Here is a 22,807-nt window from a genome sequence, read left to right on the forward strand (position 1 = left end):
TTCCGAAGTGGAAATTGAAACGTCAATAAACTTATTTTAACCTTCAATTGTTGCTTATTCTCATTAAAATAGTATCTTATTTCAATAAGGAATTTAGTAGATAATATTTGGGACAAAGTACAAAAACAATTATTTTGTTACTCTAAAATGAACATATTCCTAATACTCTTTATAAATTACATAAATTCATGACATTGAGAATATTTAGCAAAAACATATAATAATTAATAAGAGACAAAAACTTTATTGCGTTTAAAATTTTTTATTTTAACATATTTTTTATCCGGTTTGACCAAGAGGTGTTACCACGTTTATTTCGATATCGGCACAGGATATTTTCTTGCCCTTGTCATGGCCTCCGATGTGTAGTTTCCAAACCGCATCTTTTATTGGAAGTCTTTTCAAGGACTTAGCGTTTACTGATAAGTTTTGGCATTTGTAAGTATCCTGAAATAAACAAAAAAATTATAGTTGTTCTTTTTTGTTAGCTTGTTAGTTTGTAATTTTTTATAGCAATTAAACTATTTTTTAAATTAATTGTGATCGTATTAGGTGAAGCTGTTTCATTTTATTGGACAATTTTATTAAAATTATTTTATTAAAACAAAAATATCATCAGTGAACGTTTGGTATTATCAGAAAAGCAAAGATTTTTTTTGTTAAAATAAATACTTAATAGAAATTAAAGAAAAAAGAAATGAAAAACAACAATCTGTTTAGGAGAAAAAATAACATTTAATGGAAAGTATAAAAAGGTTCTGAAACTGTTTCCCTGTGCCAAGTCGCTGTTTGTAGGTTATTTTCTTTTTCAAATTTATAGATGATTTTTTAGGCCTCGATCATAAAGGCAATATCCTTCTTTTTGGTGAAAAAAAATCTGAGAGTGGTGTTTTTTGCGTGTTGCTATGTATTGCACATAATTGTAGATTCTGTTTGCGACTTGCTTAACCCATTATCGCCGAGAAAAAAAAATTTTTTTCATCGACAAAATTTATTAAAAATTGTAAAATTTTGTAACTGTGTAACGATGCTCTAATCGTTTAACAGTTCGAACCGTGGGAGTGTCAATATTTGCGCATCCACTTCTACAACGTGACGGCGAAGTGGGATTCAGAACGGCTATTTAAGACGTGTGAATAGCGGAATTAGACAGTCTTGTAGCTAGCGCTCTAGGCTCCCTGACTCGCCGGTGTAGTGAACCTGCGAGCCATCTCGGACAGAGAGATTTCCGTATTGAGGATCATACTCTGTCCTTAACCAAGCGGAACCCATCGTTACTGTGTATTGAACATTACCGTGAATCTTCACAGAGCCAAGCCGGACAGAGAGATTTCCGTATTGAGGATCGTACTCTGTCCTTAGCCAAGCGGAACCCATCGGTATTGTGTATTGAACATTACCGTGGGTCTGCTATTTCATTTCTTTATTAGTAATAATTAGTTTATTTTCTTTTATAGACGTTCGCCGGGGAATTCATTCATCGCGGGACCCAGACGGGAACGTAGAATTCATTTTATTTTTGTTTTATAAGTATACAACGTAGAATTCCTATTTTATTTTTTTATTTATTGTATATATACTAAATAGATTTATTTTTATTTCAAACCTGTGTTTTACTGAGTCTGTCGCCCCGAAAGAGCTACCCATCACAACTGTATTTTTTAAAAAAATTAAGAAGAAAATTGTAAATAAAATAATAACTGAGATAAAACCTGTTCACATAGTGGACCACTAGCCGTGAATCCTATTGATGTTAGTTAAGAGTTACTTTGTATAAAAATTACGAAAACAGACAATACAAAGGCGCAAATCAAATTCTCCCCCGACTTGGAAACCCAATCCCTGCGCATCTTCTTTTTTGTTTTCTGGTGCATAAACCGCAAAAGGATTTATTCCGTCGTACCTAATGTCTCCAATTCGAGACTCACTTCTTGCAGCTGCAGACAGTCTTCCTGGTGTTTTCGGAAACGTAAATGGTTACGTCCAGAGATATGTAAAAATAGGCCAATACCATTTTTTGGAACGAATTCCAATTCGATGGCAGGATACATTACTATCCCTTAAATCAGTGCCACCCATATAGTTATTGTATTCATCATCATCATCAGTAGCTCGACAACCCTTTCTGAGTCCTGGCTTGTTCTAGGATTTTCCGCCATTCTGTTCTGTTCCTTGCTTTGTTTTTCCAGTTGGTAATCTTAAGTGTTTTCAGATCTTGTTCCACTTGTTCCATGTATCTAAGTTTGGGTCTTCCGTTTGACCTTCTTCCTACTGGTGTTTGCCTCATAATATGTTTTGGTGTTTCAGTCTCCAACATTCGTTCAACATGGCCCATCCAGCACAGACGTCCGATCTTTAGGTATGTTATAATCATACATAATTATGTTATAATCATAGTGTTTTCAGATCTTGTTCCACTTGTTCCATGTATCTAAGTTTGGGTCTTCCGTTTGACCTTCTTCCTACTGGTGTTTGCCTCATAATATGTTTTGGTGTTTCAGTCTCCAACATTCGTTCAACATGGCCCATCCAGCACAGACGTCCGATCTTTAGGTATGTTATAATCTCGGGTTCATTGTATGCTGTGTACAGTTCAAAGTTATATCTTCTGCGCCATATGTCATTTTCCTTTACCCCCTTATATATGTGTCTAAGGATTTTTTGTTCAAATGTGCCTAATAGGGTTTCATCGGTTTTCGATAGTGTCCATGTCTCTGATCCATATACAAGGACCGGTTTTATCAGGGTCTTGTATATTTTGCATTTGGTTTTTCTTGTGATGTTGTTAGATCTTAGATGTTTAATTAGTCCATTATATGTTTTATTAGCGATAGTTATTGTATTGTAAAACAATATTTGGCCTCGGAACCACAATGTTTTTTTCCTGTCTTGAAAACCTTTCAACAGGTCTAGTTAGTGACACGAAAAAAACAAGTGCTTGCTAATGTAACAACACTGCTGTGCATTCATCGGACGTATACTATTCCACAAGTTCTTTCTAATGTAGAACAGATAGCGCCCTGAGCCAATTTACTAATATTTTTTGTTTTGATGTCTGTCTGATGGTTCGTGTTGCAATTTATTCATTATTTCTTTTAATGTGTACAATAGATTTGCTCCAGTAAATAAATTATCGAAATACCAATTGTATCGATACTTCTGTTTTTCCCCATTTTTTTTTCAATCATTTGCACAAGAGATCCGGCGGCTTTACCGAAAAATGCTTCATACGCCGTGTTTGCACGGGGATTTCGTCCTTAATAAAATTTAAAGGTTATTAAATTGCCACATGGGGTGTTGAGTGCCCACACTTTGTATCCAAACCTAACTGGCTTTCCGCGTATAAAATGTTTACAGCCGTGACTTCCATAATAACGGATCATTGATTCATCGTAGCAAAGATTTTTCTCAGGATCAAAATGTTCTATGATTTTTGATCTTGTCTTCTAAATCGATTGAATTGTTACCTGCAAAATGTATAAAGCGACAAATCTGTAAAAAAACGGTAACGTCGCATTATTTCAGCTACCATCTCGTTCCGCACATCTTTACCACTTTCCCAATACCTTCTTTTTAAAGGCAAGGCATTGTAGTCACTTACAATTAGAATACAAGAAGACTTTGAGTTCTTCTATGGAAACGTTTGGAGAGGACAGTTTTTGAACAGCGTGTAATTTGTCGTCTTTGTCACCAGTTCTTTTAATAGCTCCTCAGTGAAAAATAATTCAAAAAGTTAGGTAGGGCTTGAACCAGCATACTTTGAGTAATTAGATTCTGGAAAATCATACACTGTAGGAATAAAATACCCCTCTTTAAAGATCTTCATTTTGCAACTGCGTGAATATAGTTAGATTACCATCAGTTGAAGTTGGCGGAAATGGAAAATTTTTGCTAGTACTGGGAGGATCTGAGGTGGTTTTTTCGACGATCGTATCTTTTACAATGCCTCCGATTCTAGTATTATCAGAAAATGCAATTTTTGCGCCTGAAGATATCTGTTTATGATTTAAATTATCAATAAAACCTGCGTCATCTTGCGTTACTATCTGAAGGTCCAATGTAAACGGCAGAAACATCGTTATTACTTTTGTTTTCCTTGTAAGCTATATTGAGAGCTTATTTTAAAGTTATTCTTCTAAAAATAAAAAAAATATAACATAAAAAATAGTGAAAACGATATATCGAGCAACCCTCCTTAGCGGTTCCATTTGGAAACACACATATTTTTGGCGTAATTACGAAAAAACCAAACGATAAAATATTACGAAAACGTGCACAATTTATTTATTGAAGTTTCTAAAAAATATTTCTAAAACAAAAACGAGGATTTTAGTGTAAAAAGTAATAAATATAACCCTTATACGAAACGAATATCTATATTTTGACACAAACAAAACCAGCCGTAAATTCAAAACTTGAACTACACTTGAAAGTAAATATAAAACTAAATTTCAGTTGTTCGCTCAAGAAGAGGCAACCTTGAACTAAAAATAGCCTAAACCTCTCTGCGAAATTTACCTGATAATATAGTAAATAGACTCCGATTGCGTAAGCAATTTGTTGGCTCCATATGGTGCCCGTATGCGTTAATAGGCGTAAATACGACGGGAATTGTGATCTGATAACACCAATCCCTAAAAAAGGCGACAAGACAAAATGCACTAACTACAGGGGAATCACGTTATTAAATACAATGTACAAAATATTAACTAATTTGTTCAGACAAAGAATAGAAAAAGAAACTAGAACAAAAATAGGTGAATACCAACATGGATTCAGAGAAGGTAAGTCAACAATAGATGCAATACACATTGTAATGCAAATCGTCGAAAAAAGTAACGAGCACGGAATAGATCAACATATACTGTTTATTGACTACAAGCAAGCTTTTGACAGTGTTGTAAGGGAGAAGCTAATTAAGGATATGAATCAATTAGGCATCCAAGAAAAAACTAATAAGTCTCACGAAAATGACGATGAAGGAATCCAAGGCACGAATCTTAACAAGGGAAGGCCCGTCAGATGAAGTACAAATGGAGGTAGGTGTCAGACGCGGAGACTCCCTGTTAACAACATTATTTAACATTGGCATAGAGGGGGCAGTAAGAGCAGCCAAAATTATGGGAACGATTATTTAATCTTCAGCCCAACTGATAGCGTATGCAGACGATATTGCACTGGTTACTAGAGATTTAAAAACCATGCAGAACATAATATTAATACTAGATAAAAAAGCAAAGAAGAGAGGGCTAGTAATAAACCAAAGCAAAACGAAATACCTCAAGTGTTCAAGAGATAATACGAACATAGAGAAAGAAATTAAGCTTGGTGCATATACATTTGAAAGAGTACACCGTTTCAAATACCTGGGAGTGATGGTGAATGACAGAAATGATAGAACGGATGAAATAAATGAACGCATTCTACTGGGTAATAAAACCTACTGGAACTACCAAAAATTCCTGAAAGAAAAGCACATTAGTAAGAAAACCAAATTAAAAATTTACAAGACTGCAATCAGGCCAGTGATCACCTATGGTGCAGAGACGATGTGCCTAATACAAAAAGATGAAATGAGGTTGGAAATCTTAGAGAGAAAGATAATTCGACGAACAATGGGACCGGTGAGGATAAGGTGTAGGCGAATTTAGAAGATTAACTAATGAAGAAATTAAAGAAGTCATCGAGGGTGAAGACATAATCAAGTTCGTGAAGACGCAAAGGCTCAGGTGGCTGGGACACACAAAAAGAGCTAACCTAGACTCTACGCTAAAGCGAATAACTGGATGGAGACCAACAACAAAGAGACCAAAGCGGAGACCCAAAACAAGATGGAGAGATCAAGTCTTAGGAGACATAAAGAAGCTGAGAATCTACAATTGGAAGGAGCGCTGTAAGGACCGGAAAGAATGGAGGAAAATTGTAGACAGGGCCAAGTCACACACGCTGCTATAATAATAAAAAAAAACAACAGCGGACTGATTCTCCGCAATAAATGAATCAGAGAGCCCAAAAGGGCGGCAAACAGTCCGCCAGGAGTGAAAAAGCCATGATGATGATGCGTTAATAGGTTAATTCCGCAACTGTTGATATGTTCTTGATTTTGACTGCTTCTTTGAGTATTGTCAACTAAAGCCTGCTACATTCTGCTGATAGGTGCTATACATGTAATCTTCAGTAAGTTGAATAAGAGCTGCCTCTCTAATTCTTCTCTTTTTCATGAGTGTCTGTTTCATAAATATTAATGCATCTTTCCATTGTAGTCTGTGCTTGTTTTTCCAGGCACGCAAACACACTTTATAAAAAACAATTGAAACACAGAAACCAGTCAGAATTTGACATTCTAAGGGTAAAACACCATCCTCAGATTTTTTGTCAACCAAAAGAAAGCGATTGCCTACAAGACCGCCAAGTAGATCAACCATCATTTTTTAAAAAGATAACCCATAAACAATCATTTTGAAACAACAAGGTAATTAGGAAAAATCAGGCCGTCTTTTAACGAATGAAAAATTTGATGAATTCGACCGTTACTTGATGGAAATTCATTTGATGTAACAATAAAACACTGAAAACTTTGTTTTCAAAACTTCCACAAAATTTATTTTAAATTCTTATCACTACAGCTGTTTCGGCTAATTGCCTTTCTCAAGTGATCTGTTTCTGGGATGGGTTTACACTTTATAGTCTCTAATGAAATAGGTTGAGGGGAGAACTGTTTGTCTCAAGCTGGTCATTCAGAATTATATCTGTGTTTTTTAATTTGTTGATTTCCATAGATTCTAACAAAGATAGCTTAAGGCCTTTATTTTGAATGTGTAGAATTTAAAATTCGTCATTAAAAGAATGATTATGATCTAGAAGGTGAAGTGCGTATGTGGAATCTGTTTTTCTATTATTGAAAGCCCTTTTATGTTCTGCTATTCGTTTATTAAAATTTCTACCTGTTTGACCAATGTAAGTTTTTGGGCAGTCACCACATTTAAGTTTGTACACACCACTGTGTAAGTGTTTTTTATGTTGGCTCTCGTTGTTTTTAATATATTTGCCTAGGTTGTTATTTGTTCTGAAAGCTGGTGTTATTCCTTTCTTTTTTATGTGTTTGGCTATTTTTGTTAATATTTTGCCTGTATATGTAATCGAGCAGAAGGTACTGGGTTTTTTCTCTGGTGGTGGAAATACTAAGTTCAGGGCTTTCTTGTGTAGTTTTTGATTTAACATTTTATTAATTGTTTGTTCGTTGTATCCATTGTTTACTGCTATTTGCTTAATGATATTTAATTCCGTCTCAAAATTGTATTTTGACATAGGAATTGCTGTTAATCTATGTAACATACTATGATAGGCTGCCAGTTTATGTTGTGTGGGATGGGATGATGAATTGTAAATGGTCGTGTCAGTATGGGTAGGTTTATGAAATATGGAGAAGTCATGTTTGTTTTTAAGTCTGGTAATTTTTAAATCTAAAAAAATTATCGATTGATATTGTTCTGTTTCTATTGTAAATTCAATATGACTATGAAGAGAATTAATATACGATAAAAATTGGTCGAGTTGCCTGTTAGTTCCTGTGAAACATACCAGTACGTCGTCTACGTATCTCCACCAATATAAAAACTGTTTGAATATGGGATGTTTTGAAATCTTTGTCTCTAGAATATCCATAAAAATATCTGATAGCAATGGGCTTAGAGGATTGCCCATTATAAAATTAGACCATTAGACCAAAATAGTACAAATCCAATCATTACATCTGAAATTTTACATCTTCTTGAAGTTTGCATAAACCAGGACTACTTTGAATTTAATAATGAATTATATACAAATAACAGTACAGGACTTATAATGGGCAATCCTATCCAATAATCCAAAATTAGACAAAAAAAACAAAAATTTATTAAAAATTATTGCAAGAGATACAGTCAAGACGAACATTATTAAAATACGTAAACAGGAAATGCCGCCTCATAATAAAAGGAAAAATCAGATGAAAAATATGTCTGGGTTTTCTTAGAAATTTTTATTAGAGTTTAGGGTTCCATACAAAGCAGTTTTCAATAACTATAGGTAAAAATCAGGTCGCTGTTTATTACCACTTAATTTTACTAAATAATTAGTAACAGCAGGATTGTTGGAAATAGTTGATGTGATACATTTTTCTACTTAATTATTTAACTACCTAATACTAAATTGGAACAAAAAAATTTCTATTTCCTATCACTTTCTGTTACTGCAAAATTTAAAAAAGTTTTACCATCTTCGAACAACACACTGATTTTAATATCTGAATATATGAATGATGCAATGCAACCGTCTTCACAAACTTTACCAATTTACATAAACATCGAGATTTTAATGCGCTATAACTCGCCTCATTTTTATGAGCTCGTTCTTGAATCCGATTAAATTTATTGTACGTTATCATCACATGTATGATTGCCCATAAACTTGTCACTTAGGATATTAATTTGTAGTTGTGATCATCCTAGTAGTAAGTACATTTCAGATTGCAATAAAAACGTCGTCTTAAATGTCTAATAAACTTTAAGTAGATTGACTAATGACAATAATGTCTCATATATAACAAAAATATATAACTACTTTTATGAAATTAAACAAATTCGAATAGACGTTATAGTCTACATATATTCCTCTTCCGAAAAAATCTAATTAGATTTCAGACTATTCAGTCGTATGTATCGCCTTCTCAAGATAATTCTTAATAGAAATAAACAAAAATGCAAAAAAAGCAACGTCATTCGTCCACGTGTCCCTTCTTGTCACTTTTTACCTCCATCCTGAAGGAGATGTGACCTCTAGGGAATATTTAAATAATTTCCCATCGGCCGTAAAGTCAAAACGCGCCTTAGTTTTAACTTCCTATAGAGATTAAACTTCCTAATTCCCCCTACTTGCCAGAATGCTAACTAGCTACAAGTAAGTAGAATTTAGTCGAGCTAATTCTCAGAAAAGTGCAAAACGACAGGTAAATCTACTTTGAATAATCATAATAAGCGTCGAAAATGCGCCTAGGCGCTTAAACGACGTCCTGAAGCGTCGTGCCCAAAGAACTTCCCAAATAAATACAAATTAAAATGCAAAGCATTCTTATAACTTTTCACGCCGTCTAAACGGTGAATAATTGCGAAATAAGACCGTTTTATTCAAAAGTTTGCAACTGAGTTGGCGGATGGAAATGCGAAATATTTTGAGCTGTATAAATGAGCAGATGGACTTCGAGCGAATCGGGATTCTCGGTATTCAAATCAACTTAAAAAATGTAAATACGCCAACCAGGGGTGTATGTTTATTAGTTCGGTTTTATTTAGTTTACTTTTGATCTAAATAAAACATTTTCTTCAACATTTTTAATACACTGTCCATTAGAAAAAACTTGAATTTATGTTACGTGGTCAAAAAAGATCAAAAAAGAATTAAATACTTATGAATTATGTATTAAGGACATACAATTTTTATTTCGGCAAGACATGTATATAGGATTACAGAAACTAATCATAGATGGAGAAATATGGACATGGAAGAATACCCAATAACAGTTAGTAAAAGAGAAAAACAGTAAACCAAAAAACTAACAACACAACTAAAATGGGTTAAAATCATGGAGGCACCTTGGCGAAGTACGAGGTAAACAAGATGGACAAAATGTACAGATTATTTATTAATAAAAACAAAATAACAAACGAATATATATTAGTAAAAACATAAAATGTAAGGGGAATTTATGAGGAAGAAAAAATCACATGGACAACGAATACAAAAAATATAAATTTAAAATTGTAGAACTATAAAAGATGAAAGGGCTAGGGCAAAACTTAATGGTGTAGCATGCTATTTTTCCTTTAAATAACCCATATTGAAATATATAAAAAAAATTATTTGATACGCCTCTGGATAATACGTCACAGCGACCCGAAGTTGTTTACATAAGTGTACTTGCCAAATCATATTAATTGCGTAGTTATCGAATGACCCCGCCTTAATTGCATTGTAAATAAAAATGACTTCCCACAAAAAACACCCAGCTCTTTAAAGTCGAATTTCGAATCCAAGGCATTGCAGAGAAGAGATCCGATTGGCTGCGAGTAAAAACTAGTACGAGGAAGTACGGGTTTGATGGGGTGTGTGGCGGTCTAGGAAGAGAGAACAATTTAAGGTCTAAACGGAGAAACATCGTTTTCGGTTAAAGTTTTGAAACCGACAGTTTTGCTAAATTCCATGAGTTTTGGCGAGAAAAAGTTGATTTTGAAAAATCTTTGTAATATGATTTAATAATCGTTTTGTGCTAAGCTGTATTCTGTGACAAGTGATTTGATAACAGCATCCTGAGGTAGTAAATTAAGCCATGTGCTTTCTACGCCTTTAAATAAGTAAATGCAATCATACAGGGTGGCGCACCGAAAACGAAACAGATGCATTTACTGGCAGATGATTCCTTTTTAAAAAAAATGCTTGGACCCGTCGATTTTGTTATCGAGGGGGAACAAAATTGGCATAAAATCACAATAACATTTGCAGCCCCCTAAGCGGGGGTGACACCATCCCTAAAATCTTAAATGGAAAGGGGTCGAATGATCCATCATTTAAAAGGTCTTTCAACTCCCTTTACAATGATGTAAAATACATGTACTTCAATTCAGTAGTTTTGGAGATTTATTGATTTAAAGTTTAAATACATCATCGTAAGAGGAGATCAATACATAGCAGCAAAGTTGTTAAAAAATAAAGAATGAAGTCACTCATTACAAATTTGTGCTGTTCTATTAGCGCACTGATTATTTCCGAAAAATATTTTAATAATTTCAACCCTTTCTGCCGTGGAATATACCATGGTTAATTTATGTATAAAGCAATAAATAATATTTTAACAACAAAGATTGGTCAAATCAATCGCAAACTAATGTACTATTTCCTATTTAAAATAAGTACGTGGCATTCTCTACTTATCTTTCTTCAAGAAACAACTTTTTTTGTCACAAAGGACACTTCAATTGCTATTTTTATTAATAATAAACCATGGGCGTAGAAAATAAAAGCATTTACTTATCAAGAGAATGCTTTTACTAAAATTTCTTCTGAAAGAAGTACAAACTAATTTGATGTACCTATTAAAGTCTACTTTAAATTTTAAATCAATAAATCTCCAAAACTACTGAATTGAATACATGAATTTTACATCATTATAAAGGGAGTTGAAAGAAATTTCAAATAATGGATCATTCGACCCCCCTTTTTATTTAAGATTTTAGGGATGATGCCACCCCCGCTTAAGGGGCTGCAAATGTTAAAGTGATTTTATGCCAATTTTGTGTCCCCCTCGAAAAAAAAAATCGACGGGTCCGAGCGTTTTTTCAAAAAAGGAATCATCTGCCAGTAAATGCCTCTGTTTCGTTTTCGGTGCGCCACACTGTATATCTTGCAAATAATATTTTCCAGAGATAAAATGAATTTAATGTAATCCATGTGTATATCTTAAGGAAATCAAAATAGCATTTTAGAGAAAATATATATAATAGATCTTTTAAATACAGTTGTCAAAATAAGTTATAACTTTTTTTATAGTTTTTAAACAACTTTGATGTAAATGTTGTATATCGATAACATTTTGTTTAAAAGTGATTACTAATTTAACATGATATTTTCCAATATTTAGAATTATTTATTTATTTAATTCTCTGTAAATGCTCTTGTTTTTACTTTAGTTATGATACATGCACTAATTTTATTCAGATTTTTGTACCTTTTGTATCAAACCGAATAGTTAAGAGCACTTCAAGTAAGCACACTTGCTACTCTATTCTCCTCTCTGCACACCTTTTGAATATTTACCAAGATATGCCAGAAATACGCGCGTATACGCACGGGCCCACAATAAAAAATTTTTATAACCTATAAAGTATGTCGGCATAAAATGTCTAAGAGCTCCGTCTCGTATTTACGACGGGCCAGCTGGGATCGCGCTGCGAGCCGGCCCAAGAACAAAAAATTGCGGACGAAGAATGAAAATTCTCGTTCACGTAACTCTAATTGCTCAACTAATTATTCAAATTAATTAAAGGCCTACTTTAATTGTGTCATAATTTCTTTCATTGTCCTTGTTAACTGCTTCCGGAAGTTGTCGGCGCAGTCTGAGTGGGCGAGAATTGAGTGGGAGAGAGAATACGAAGGGCTTTTGTGCGATAGTTTTCGTTGCATTTTATTTAAAGTGTCTTTCGGTGACCATTTAAAAGGTGCTAATGGTCGAGATTCTTTAAAATTCTGAATACTTTATTCGTATTATTTTATATAGATTAGTAGCACAAGTGTATCGTGTTGACAAAATTCACGTGTTTTGAACATTTTGGTAAACATCTTGTTAGAAATAAATAAAAATTATAGAAAAAATGCTTAAATTGTCCCTGTTCTTCGCTTATGGTGCCTATACTTTCGGGATGTTAGTAAATTACTTTGCTGGCATATTTGCAAGATAATGTTCTTAGCTCTAGACATATTGAACTGTTTTCTCAGGTTTAAAAACAAGAAATTATTCTTCTCTTTTTCAAAAAGCTATTTATCTTACCTTAAGTTTTATTTAATACGTTTTTACAACCAGACTTTGCTACAAATTGTGTGATGTATTTTGTGTTATATATTTTGCATTTGACCTTTAATCTGTATTTATTGTACTGTTATTTCTGTATGCTATTTAATATAGAATAATCCCAAAGAAAAGCATTGAACATAGTGACTGCTTATCTTCCTTGGTTGTTTCTGATCTGTATTTTCAGAAAGTTTCTTCTTTTGTGATGGTTATGTCCAAGCAAGGTTGTAAAAGTGCAAAACTGACCGACTAAAGCAACAACCTTTAATCAGTATGTTTTGCCAGAATTGACTTACGGAGCTGAAACATTGACCATGACAAGGAGAATAGTAAAAAAAATCCGTGTAGCATGCTATGTTGGGCGTTTTACTGCAAGACAAGATACCAAACCGCCAGCTACGAGGAAAATCGGGAGTGGCTGATGCTGTATAGAGAATAGCAACACTGAGAAGTGGAATTCGGCAGGTCACGTGGTTCTAATGGCAAATAACAGATGGGCAAAGCAGATACTGGTATGGAGAGTAAGAGATGATGCCCATCCAAGCAGGGGTAGTCCACCAATACGTAAGCCTGACGGTCTAAAGCGTTGCCATAAGAATTGGATGTAAGAGACACAAGATCTAAAAAGATATCTATGACCAGCAGTGTACAAGTGAAGATTTATTGATAATACCCAAATAGTTATACATGTCACCACAGTATTTGACTTTTTTCCATTTTCCAATACAACGTCTTGTTGTTGTCTTCCACTAATACACATTATACTTTTTTTCTCATTAACTTAAATACTTAATTTTCAACTCCCTTTTCTGTATTTCACCACTAACTTCCACTTTGCTTTCATTGACGTCACTGTGATATCACCACACATTTTAGTTCTTTAAAATTTAAGAAAACTTATTTTTTTAGTTATTTTTATAATAATTTTGTTTTTAATGATTTTCGTCATTTTTAAAATCTGTTGAATATAATATAGAATTTATTCATCATTTGCATTTTAATTCTTATCTCTTATCTTGTATTTACGTTTGATTACTTCATTTTAATTATCATTATATTCCAAAAAAATAGTATACATATATGTCGATGAGCAGAGTAATAAATTGTATGTATGTATAACACATAATAAAAAACGGGTGTGGCAGTCCAGTGGGACTGCCGGTGGAAGTTACACTTCTATACACGCATTCGCCGTTACAAATTTATTTGGGAGTCAATCTACACAATCATAACAATCAGAAAGAGAAACAGAATTAATAACAACTTACTAACAATTAATAAACAACTTTTGACCTGTAATAGTATAGTAAATGAAGAATTGAGTCAATATTATGATGAAAATGTATATTTTTATTTTCATATATGTATGAAAGGAGTTGAAATTTTTTACACATACTCTGCAGTAAAATTCATTGTTTATTTTGTTATTAATATAATAATACAGTACAAATTAAAATGCAATATTCATTTTTTCTACTTACATATATATGTTTAATTTACCATGTAATAATATTAATAAAAAAGTCCTCCCCGACTGGGAATCGAACCCCGGTCTCCCGTTTGACAGGCTTGGATACTGACTTCTATACTACAGAGGACATGACATAAACGTATTTCAAAATTGACAGTTCTGGATCACAGTGATTTATTGAGAATGGAATGAATAGAATAAGTATTCGCTTAAAAAAATAAACATAAAATGTTAAGTATAGGAAATACTTGTGATACTAAATATTTTTATAGATTTGGAAACGTCGCATTCATGTCTTAATATGGCCGTCGTTTTTTATTTAAACAAATAAAAATTCCGCAATTATTTTTGGAAATAGTTCAAAATAATGTATATTTTCATAATCTCCGAAAAAATTTTCCGAAAGCGCGTGGCTAGTAAACAGTCCAGAACCAATGTTTCTAATACAGAATAGGTGATCAACTGTTAACCTTTCTGTCCTTGTAACAATTTATATTTGCTTATTAGGGAATTGAAAAGGGGTGCTTAACAATTACCGGGCTTGGAGATAGGGTAAATAAATAAATTAAAACATTTACGAACGGCTACGCGTGTTTTGTTTGGAGGACTGAGTCGTAGATAGGGATTCCTTTATTTGAGAAGTACTTAGAGGACCAGTTACGTAAAAGAAATAAGAAAATACTTACAGAGATGTCCTCGGAACAATACATAAGAAGATTCCTAAACTATTTAAAATGGACGCCGTTTAAAAAAATTCTCTTGCTGGTTAGAAAGAAATGTTATTCCCCCTAAAAAATTTCAAGGGTAATTATTCTGTTTTAAAGAAATAATTTTAAACTTCTGGCTTAAAGAGAAAAATTACATATTTATTTTTATTTCATATAAACAGTTATCACAAATAAAAATATCTAAATTTATCAACAAACCTTGACAAACAAAGAAAACAATTTTATTTAAAAGAAAACTAAAATATGACAATTAACCGATCCATAAAACTTATATTTATTTTTAAATCTTTAAACTGAAGTAAGAGCAAATCTTAGTACAATATTTATTAAGGAAGATTTAACACAACAAATCTCTTCACTGGCTAATTATTTTTTTTGAAATTATTAAAAAAAGTTTGTTTCTTTAGATTTGAGTACAAAAACACTCTCAAACACAAACTTTAAACGATCTGGATCCGACCCATGGGAGACACAAAATGGAAGCTAACAAACACCTAAACTGGGCCTCAGGTTATCCTGGATGATAACTATATAATTTTTCAAAAACTCGGCTGCATATTTTTCACTCAAAACCATGTAGGCCCACTTCGTCCTCAGAAACGCTGTTTTCAAAATCTCTTGACACGGAATACAGCAACAAACCGATGATTATATCACTTTACAAAGACTATCACATTGCATTTTGGGCTTAAATCAACTTCTTTTTAACCAAAGCTCATCGAATTAAGGTAAAATTTTCCGGTTTTTTAAAACTATTTACGATGTTTTACCGTTCAGACCCAAATTTGTTCTCTTTGACCGCTACACTAGCAAATTCTCGATGACAAAATTTTTCATGACTTTAACAATGAAATCGACTGCTTTCGCGGTCAGTCCATCATTCTCTTGTCAGCATAAATTTTCTCACCAACCTAAGTGGTGATTCATATTTATTTCCAGCACAAATATCTAGGCGGAAACAAGAACAAAAGAAAGAGCAATTTGTGCATTATAAACAGACCCCAAAATGTTTACATTATCAATCTAAAAAATGCAAACAGATTAAGAATACTTTTTGGTGTTTTATGATATACGGGTTGAACCGAAAATGCTACATCCTAAATAGATCTGGTTCCTCAGCTTTGGTTTTGCAATAAATTAATTATTATTAAACATTTTACTACCTTAAATTTCAATTTTTTATCCTATATTTATTATACACATAACCAAACTTATTTGGAATCACCCAGTATTTCCGATTTTGTAAAGTATTACTAATTTTTTTTTAATGGAAAATAAACTACATTTTATACTAAACCAGTTTAATTACTATCAAAAAAAAAAACAATCAAAAAATGTTACAAATGTTTGAAATTAACAAAAACGCAAAAAAACACGAACAAATGAAAACATTGCAATGGTTGACTAAAGAAAGATTCAGTCTTGTTGTTTATTTTAATAGTCAGTGTTGCCACCTCTAGCTTTAATACAAGCTTTAATCCGACGGTGAATGCTTCTAATCAAATCGTCAACTTTTTCTTGAGGTAAGTTTGCCCATTCTTCTAGAGCGGCTTGAATGAGCCGATCCGCATTACCTGGATTATCCCTTCGAGCTCTAATCCTTCTTTTAATGAGGTTTCACACATGCTCAATGGAATTAATATCAGGTGAGCAGGTAGGCCAGCTCAGAACAGTGACATCTTCAGTTTCCAGAAAATCTGTGGCAACTCCGCTGGTATGTGGAGGGGCTTATCGTGCATGAAAATGAAAACATTTCCCACTGCACCTCGCCACAGCCTAACTATGGGTTCTAGTACCAAATCGACTAGTACCAAACCGGCAACCCGTTAAACTCTGCCGTAAGAGACGCAAAGGTGTTTTTTTTCATCATAATACCTCCCCAAAACATTACAGTTCCTTCTTTTTTATTTTGGAACGGATCTGGCAGTTTGCAGTCTAGCTTGTCTGCCTCGACCTCTTAAAACCCGAATTCGACGGTTATTTGATCTCAGGTCAATTCTGGTTTCATCTGAAAAAAGGACATTTTGTCAATCTTCATTTGTCCAGTTCTGGTGTTCCAGACACCAATTCAGCGGATCAATTTTGTTCTATCTGGATAACTCGGGAACTCTCAACTGCCTCCTGCTAAATAAATTTTGGGAACGAAGTCTCTTTCTGACTGTTTCAACGGAAATGTCAATACCTGTAGTCTGCAAAAGTTGCCTTTGGAGCTAAGGATGAGAAGAGGTTGGATTTCTTCTAGCTATTTGACCTAAAAACCGGTCTTGCCGATCACTAATTACTAGGCCTGTTCTTGAGTGTACCCAATTCTAAAAATCTTGCATATGTTTTTGAAACAACGCTCTGCGAGACGTGTAGTGTAGCTGAAATTTGCCTTTGTGACATTCCCTGATCAACAAGAGCAACCATTTTTCCCCTCTGAACATCCGACAAACCTGCATAGGGCATATTACCTTTTTTGAACACAAACTTAACTTTACTCTGACGTCTCAGTTTTACAACTTGACACAAATAATAAAAATTTTCAATGTGTACTTGATCAAATTTTATCAATTATGAATTGTATTTCCAACAAAAACCTTTATCTCTTATCTGCAAAACAAGTTGTCATACATTTCTTATTATTAGTAAGATATACTGGGTGATTCCATATTTGATCCAAGTTTGGTTGTGTGGTTGTTGTAGTTTGTCTATTAATATATTTTTCTATTTATTAAAATTCCTAGTGGTATTTCGTATAATTTGACAACGAATGACTATTTAAACAAATATATTAGTAAAAATTAAAACTTACCGGTTTCATTGGACATAAAAAAGGTTTGTCAAAGCAATTCAGAAAGTCACTCCAGCTCTGATCTTTCATTGGGAGATATTTGCATATATTCTCTATTCTTTGGTCCTTTAACATATACTCACAACTATCAGGGTTGCCGGATGTGTCACATTTTAAAAATGAAAACGTCATCTACAAAATAGTTTATTATCAATAACTAGCATTTTATTTGTAGGATGTGGTGAATCTTAAATGTGTATTAGAAGGAATGATTCTAACAACAAAGTTACCACTGAAGTTTTTAGTTTTTAATAGATGCTGCCAATTTTTTCACTGAATGATGAGACTTTTTGTATCAAACTGCTGCTAGAATTATTGTAATGAAACATTCATTCCAGACTATCTTTAAAAAACTTAGTTATACAGTCAAAAATTGAATATAAAGAGAGAACAAAGCTATTCACGAACGTCATCCTACTGTTATACATTTGGCGGTGCATCTGGAGAATGGTCAACGAGTATATTTCACGGCTTTGAATGCTACACAACGTGCTGAAACACCTCAAGCAACTACATTGACCAGTTTTTTTGCAATCTGCCAAAGCGATCAGTTTGCACGAACTTTGCTTTACTCGGAGATGCCACGTTATTATACTTGGAATGCTTCATCCAAGAATTTTCAAAGACGGAGGCAAGGTGATGCGGTTCCTGGGTATCCAGATGTGCGTTCTACTGATGCTCTTGGTCGTATGTATACAGTTCATCCAAAGAATGATGAATGTTTCTATTTGTGGTTGTTGCTGGTAAATGTGCGTGGGCCAACTTCATTTGAGACACTACGAATTGTTAATGGTGTAATATTCCCAACATATCGTGCTGCATGTGAAGAATTGAACTTATTAGAAAACGATACCCATTGGGATACGACAATCGCTGAAGCCATTATCTCTGCATCTCCAAGTCAGATACGCACATTATTCGCTATCATAATTTCGATATGTTTTCCATCAAACCCATGTAACCTGTGGCACAAATACAAGGATAGTATGTCAGAAGATATTTTACATCAAAGTCGTGTCAGTTCCAGAAATCACGATATTGAGATGAATGAGGAGATACATAATCGTGCTTTACTCTTGATCGAAGATATGTGTTACCTCATGTGCGGTAATTTATTAATCAGGTTAGGAATGCCAGCGCCAAATCGTGAAATGAATGACGCATTTAATCGAGAATTGGAACGGGAACGTGAATATGATCACCAGGAATTAGATTTAGTAGTTGAAAGGAATGTACCCCTGTTGAATTACCAACAAAAGGAAGTTTATGATACTTTAATGAAGGCAATCGCTGATGAAAATGGTGGTTTATATTTCCTAGATGCCCCTGGTGGACTTGGCAAGACATTACTTATGTCATTAGTTTTAGCAACTGTTCGGGCGAGATCCAACATAGCGGTTGCAGTTGCTTCTTCTGGAATAGCAGCCACATTGTTAGAAGGGTGCCGTACGGCTCATTCAGCATTCAAATTACCGTTAAATCTTCAAACTATTGAAGAACCAATGTGTAATATTTCAAAACACTCAGCAATGGCCAAAGTTTTAGCGGCATCGAAAATCATCATCTAAACGAATGCACAATGGCGCATAAACGTGCATTAGAAGCACTTAACCGAACATTAAAATATTTACGCAATGACTCGAGATGTTTTGGAGGAGCAATGATTTTACTGTCTGGCGATTTCCGCCAAATACTGCCAGTAATTCCAAGATCTACGGCTGCCGATGAAATAAACGCTTGCCTCAAATCGTCAAATCTATGGCGCTATGTGAAGAAACTGCAGCTGACAACAAACATGAGAGTTACATAGCTTAATGATACATCTGCTGAAGATTTCTCGGAGCAATTGCTGACTATCGGTAATGGTCAAGTACCTGTCGATGAATCGAGCGGATTAATATCATTTCCAAATAATTTCTGTAATTTTGTCTCATCAAAAGACGAACTTATCAACAATGTATTTCCAAATATTATTTCTAACTACAAAAATAATGAATGGTTGAGTGAGCGAGCAATTTTAGCGGCTAAGAATAAAGATGTAGATGACCTGAACTACATAATTCAAAATAAGATCATTGGAACAATGCATTCATTCAAATCTATTGACTGCATCACAAATGAAGATGAAGCCACCAACTATCCAATTGAATTTTTAAACTCTTTGGACATGCCTGGCTTACCACCGCACAATTTACGCCTAAAGGTTGGCTCCGTAGTAATCATGCTTCGAAACATAAACCAACCAAAACTGTGCAACGGTACGCGTTTGGTGGTTAGTAAATTGATGAACAATGTAATTTACGCTACGATAATGATACGAAAATTCAAAGGTGAGGAACTAGTTCTCATTCCGAGGATCTCGATGATCCCAACCGATATGCCGTTTGAATTTAAAAGACTTTAATTTCCGATACGTCTTGCATTTGCTATGACCATCAACAAATCACAAGGCCAATCCTTAAAAGTTTGTGGTTTAAATCTAGAACATTCATGTTTTTCCCATGGTCAATTATACGTGGCATGTTCACGGGTCGGAAGAACATCTGCGTTGTTTGTTTTTGCGCCTGATAATAAAACAAAAAATGTCGTGTATCACAAGGTACTTAAGTGAAGAGCAACCTATGTACTAAAATACAGAAATAATAATGAATGATTAATGTAGTTATTTAATTTTTTTTTGTTTTTTTTTTCCAATAAAAAAAACACAATCTGCTTATTTATTGCCATTAAGGCGGAACAAAGTTCGCCGGGTCAGCTAGTTGAATATAAAGAGAGAACAAAGCTATTCTGTGCAAAGAAAAAATATATTTCACGGTTAAAATAAGAGTTTATAATAAGATATAATTTACTATAACATTAGTTATTCCAAAATCTGAATATGGTCTTGGAATCTTGATTGTAAACTCTAATATAATTAATGTTTTGGATTAGTCATGGGCTTTTCATTATTTTCCTTATTAGCAAATTATTGTATAAAAGAATTTAAATAAAACATTGTATACGAAAATGACCAAAAATCCACAGTATGGTAAAGACATGTAAATGATGTGTTTCTCTATTTGGCCTGATTTTTGATAGAGAGTAAAGAATTATCAATTAAATTCACCAAGAAAAAAAGAAAACCACATCTTTTTCGAACGAATCGCAAACCACACAAAACCACACCGCATCAAATCAACCCACAGCAACATATAGTTATACTATCATTAAAAGCAAAACATAAACATCAAAATAGGAGTCATGACATCCTTATATGTTAGATCTTAACTCTTTTGGTTCAACCAAAATGCATTTCAGTAAAAAAAACTTACGAAAAAATAAATAAACTTTTCATTTTATTATTTTTATTACGTTATTCTTTATGGTTACCTTCTTCGCCATTGATTTACTCTACTTTATGGACTTAGAAACACATCGCTGGATACCTCCGCTAGATTTATTGTAACCATTTGGTTAATTGTTTTTCTTCATAAGCTCTATACCAATTTTAGTTTTAGTTATTGTAAGTAGTACCTAGTGCGTTTCAGGTTATTCGGTTTTTATTATTTTATGTTCTACAGCGTGCGACTAATTTTGTGGACAAGAAGCCCTACTTTTGCGCAGCGAGTTACTCTCTAGGTTATCCTAGTGTTTGTTATGTAGTATTACATTTGTTCGGTTTATTTTATATATATATTAGTATTAACATCTAGACATTTTAAAAATGTCTATAGGCCCCAGGTCGACTCAGCCTGAATAAAATGAGTACCTTGGGTAAAACCAGGGGTAATAATAGACGGTTGAAGCATAGCACTGTCCATGTTACCTTCCTTGTATACCGTAGGCCCTAGATATAGCAGACTACCCTGCTATACTCCCAATGCCGCGACAGCGGTATAAAACGGGAGACTATTATTATTATAAATTTATTTTTCGTTTAATTACTACTAATATACAATTTATTAGTGAGATGTAATTTTATTTTCCTTGTTTCATATAACATTGCCTGGCGCTCAGCTAACATCCATTCAATTGAAAAGAAAAGTCTTAAAGAGTTCTCCATCTGTATTTGAGCATAGCGGGCTACGCCTTTGTTGTCATCCGGCGAGTTGTTGCAAAGGGATTTTATAAAAGATAACAGCGATACCATTTATGTAAAAGGATTATGAGAAAAATTAAAAAGGAAAGGAAATAAATATAACAACATTTAAAACAAACAACACAATATTCTGTCCGAAATCAAACCCAACAGTACACAGGATAGATCAAAGAACTCCATTTATAAAATAACTTGAATGCAACAATTTATAACGCTACCAAAATTTCATCAAGAATAAGATTGTTCAACAATTAATATAAACGTTTAAGGTCAACAATAAAATACAATTCTACTACTACTAAGGATTTCCACAGTTTTCACTGTCTTCCTTCACTCAACCGTTTTCTCCAATTTTCCCTGTCATTCCAGTCTCCATCTCGCAGGGTTCTTTTCTCCATAGCCTCGTCGATTTCATCTCTGAATGACCTTCGGTGTCTTCCTCTCTTTCTTCTTCCAATCGGGCTCCATTCTGTGATTTTGTTTATCCAGCGTCCTCTGTCCCCTCTTCTGACGTGGCCGTACCAGGATAGTCTCTTCTCCTCTATATAGTCGATTATGTCTGATTGCACTCCCATTCTCCGCTTAATCTCTGCGTTTTCAATTCTATCTCTTTTTGTAAGTCTACAGCTTCTCCTCAGGAACTCCATTTCTACTGCTCTTATTCTACCTCTATTTCTCTTGTTTATTGTCCAGTTTTTGGACCCATATGTCAGGATACTTCTTGTCGGGGTATTATATATTCTCTTTTTTGTCTTTATCGTAATGTTCTTATCCCACAACACTGAGTTTAGTTGTCTTATACAGTTTCTTGTTTGTCTCAGTCTGTTGTTTATATCTTCTTCTGTTGTTCCCTGGTTCGATATTATGGTTCCTAAATACTTAAATTTATCTGTTCCATTTATTTGTCTTCCCTCGTCTATCTCTAGGTTTCTCATATCCTTGTTTTCTGTTGTTAGGTATTCGGTTTTCTCTTATTTCCATTCCGTTGTTTTTATATTCTTCTTCTAGTTTTCTGAGCATAAAGCTGAGATCTTCTTCATCTTGTGCGATGACTACTTGATCGTCGGCAAAACTTAAGGTGTATAGGTATTCGTCTCTT

The 22,807-nt window shown here is 33.8% G+C and overlaps 1 protein-coding gene across 1 annotated transcript in view; it reads right to left on the minus strand.

Annotated features, from left to right (window-relative positions):
• Window positions 1-275: 275 nt before the first annotated feature.
• Window positions 276-22,807, minus strand: part of LOC140433598 (uncharacterized) — a 112,357-nt gene continuing 89,825 nt past the window's right edge. Inside the window, exons 3-4 of the mRNA XM_072521580.1 lie at window positions 17,592-17,762; window positions 276-447 (exon numbers count right to left, since the gene is read on the minus strand). Coding sequence (XP_072377681.1) covers window positions 280-447; window positions 17,592-17,762 — 339 coding nt within the window. The 3' untranslated portion in view covers window positions 276-279. The remainder of the gene's footprint in view (window positions 448-17,591; window positions 17,763-22,807) is intronic.

Source organism: Diabrotica undecimpunctata, chromosome 2, assembly GCF_040954645.1.
Source record: "Diabrotica undecimpunctata isolate CICGRU chromosome 2, icDiaUnde3, whole genome shotgun sequence".
NCBI lineage: Eukaryota > Metazoa > Arthropoda > Insecta > Coleoptera > Chrysomelidae > Diabrotica > Diabrotica undecimpunctata.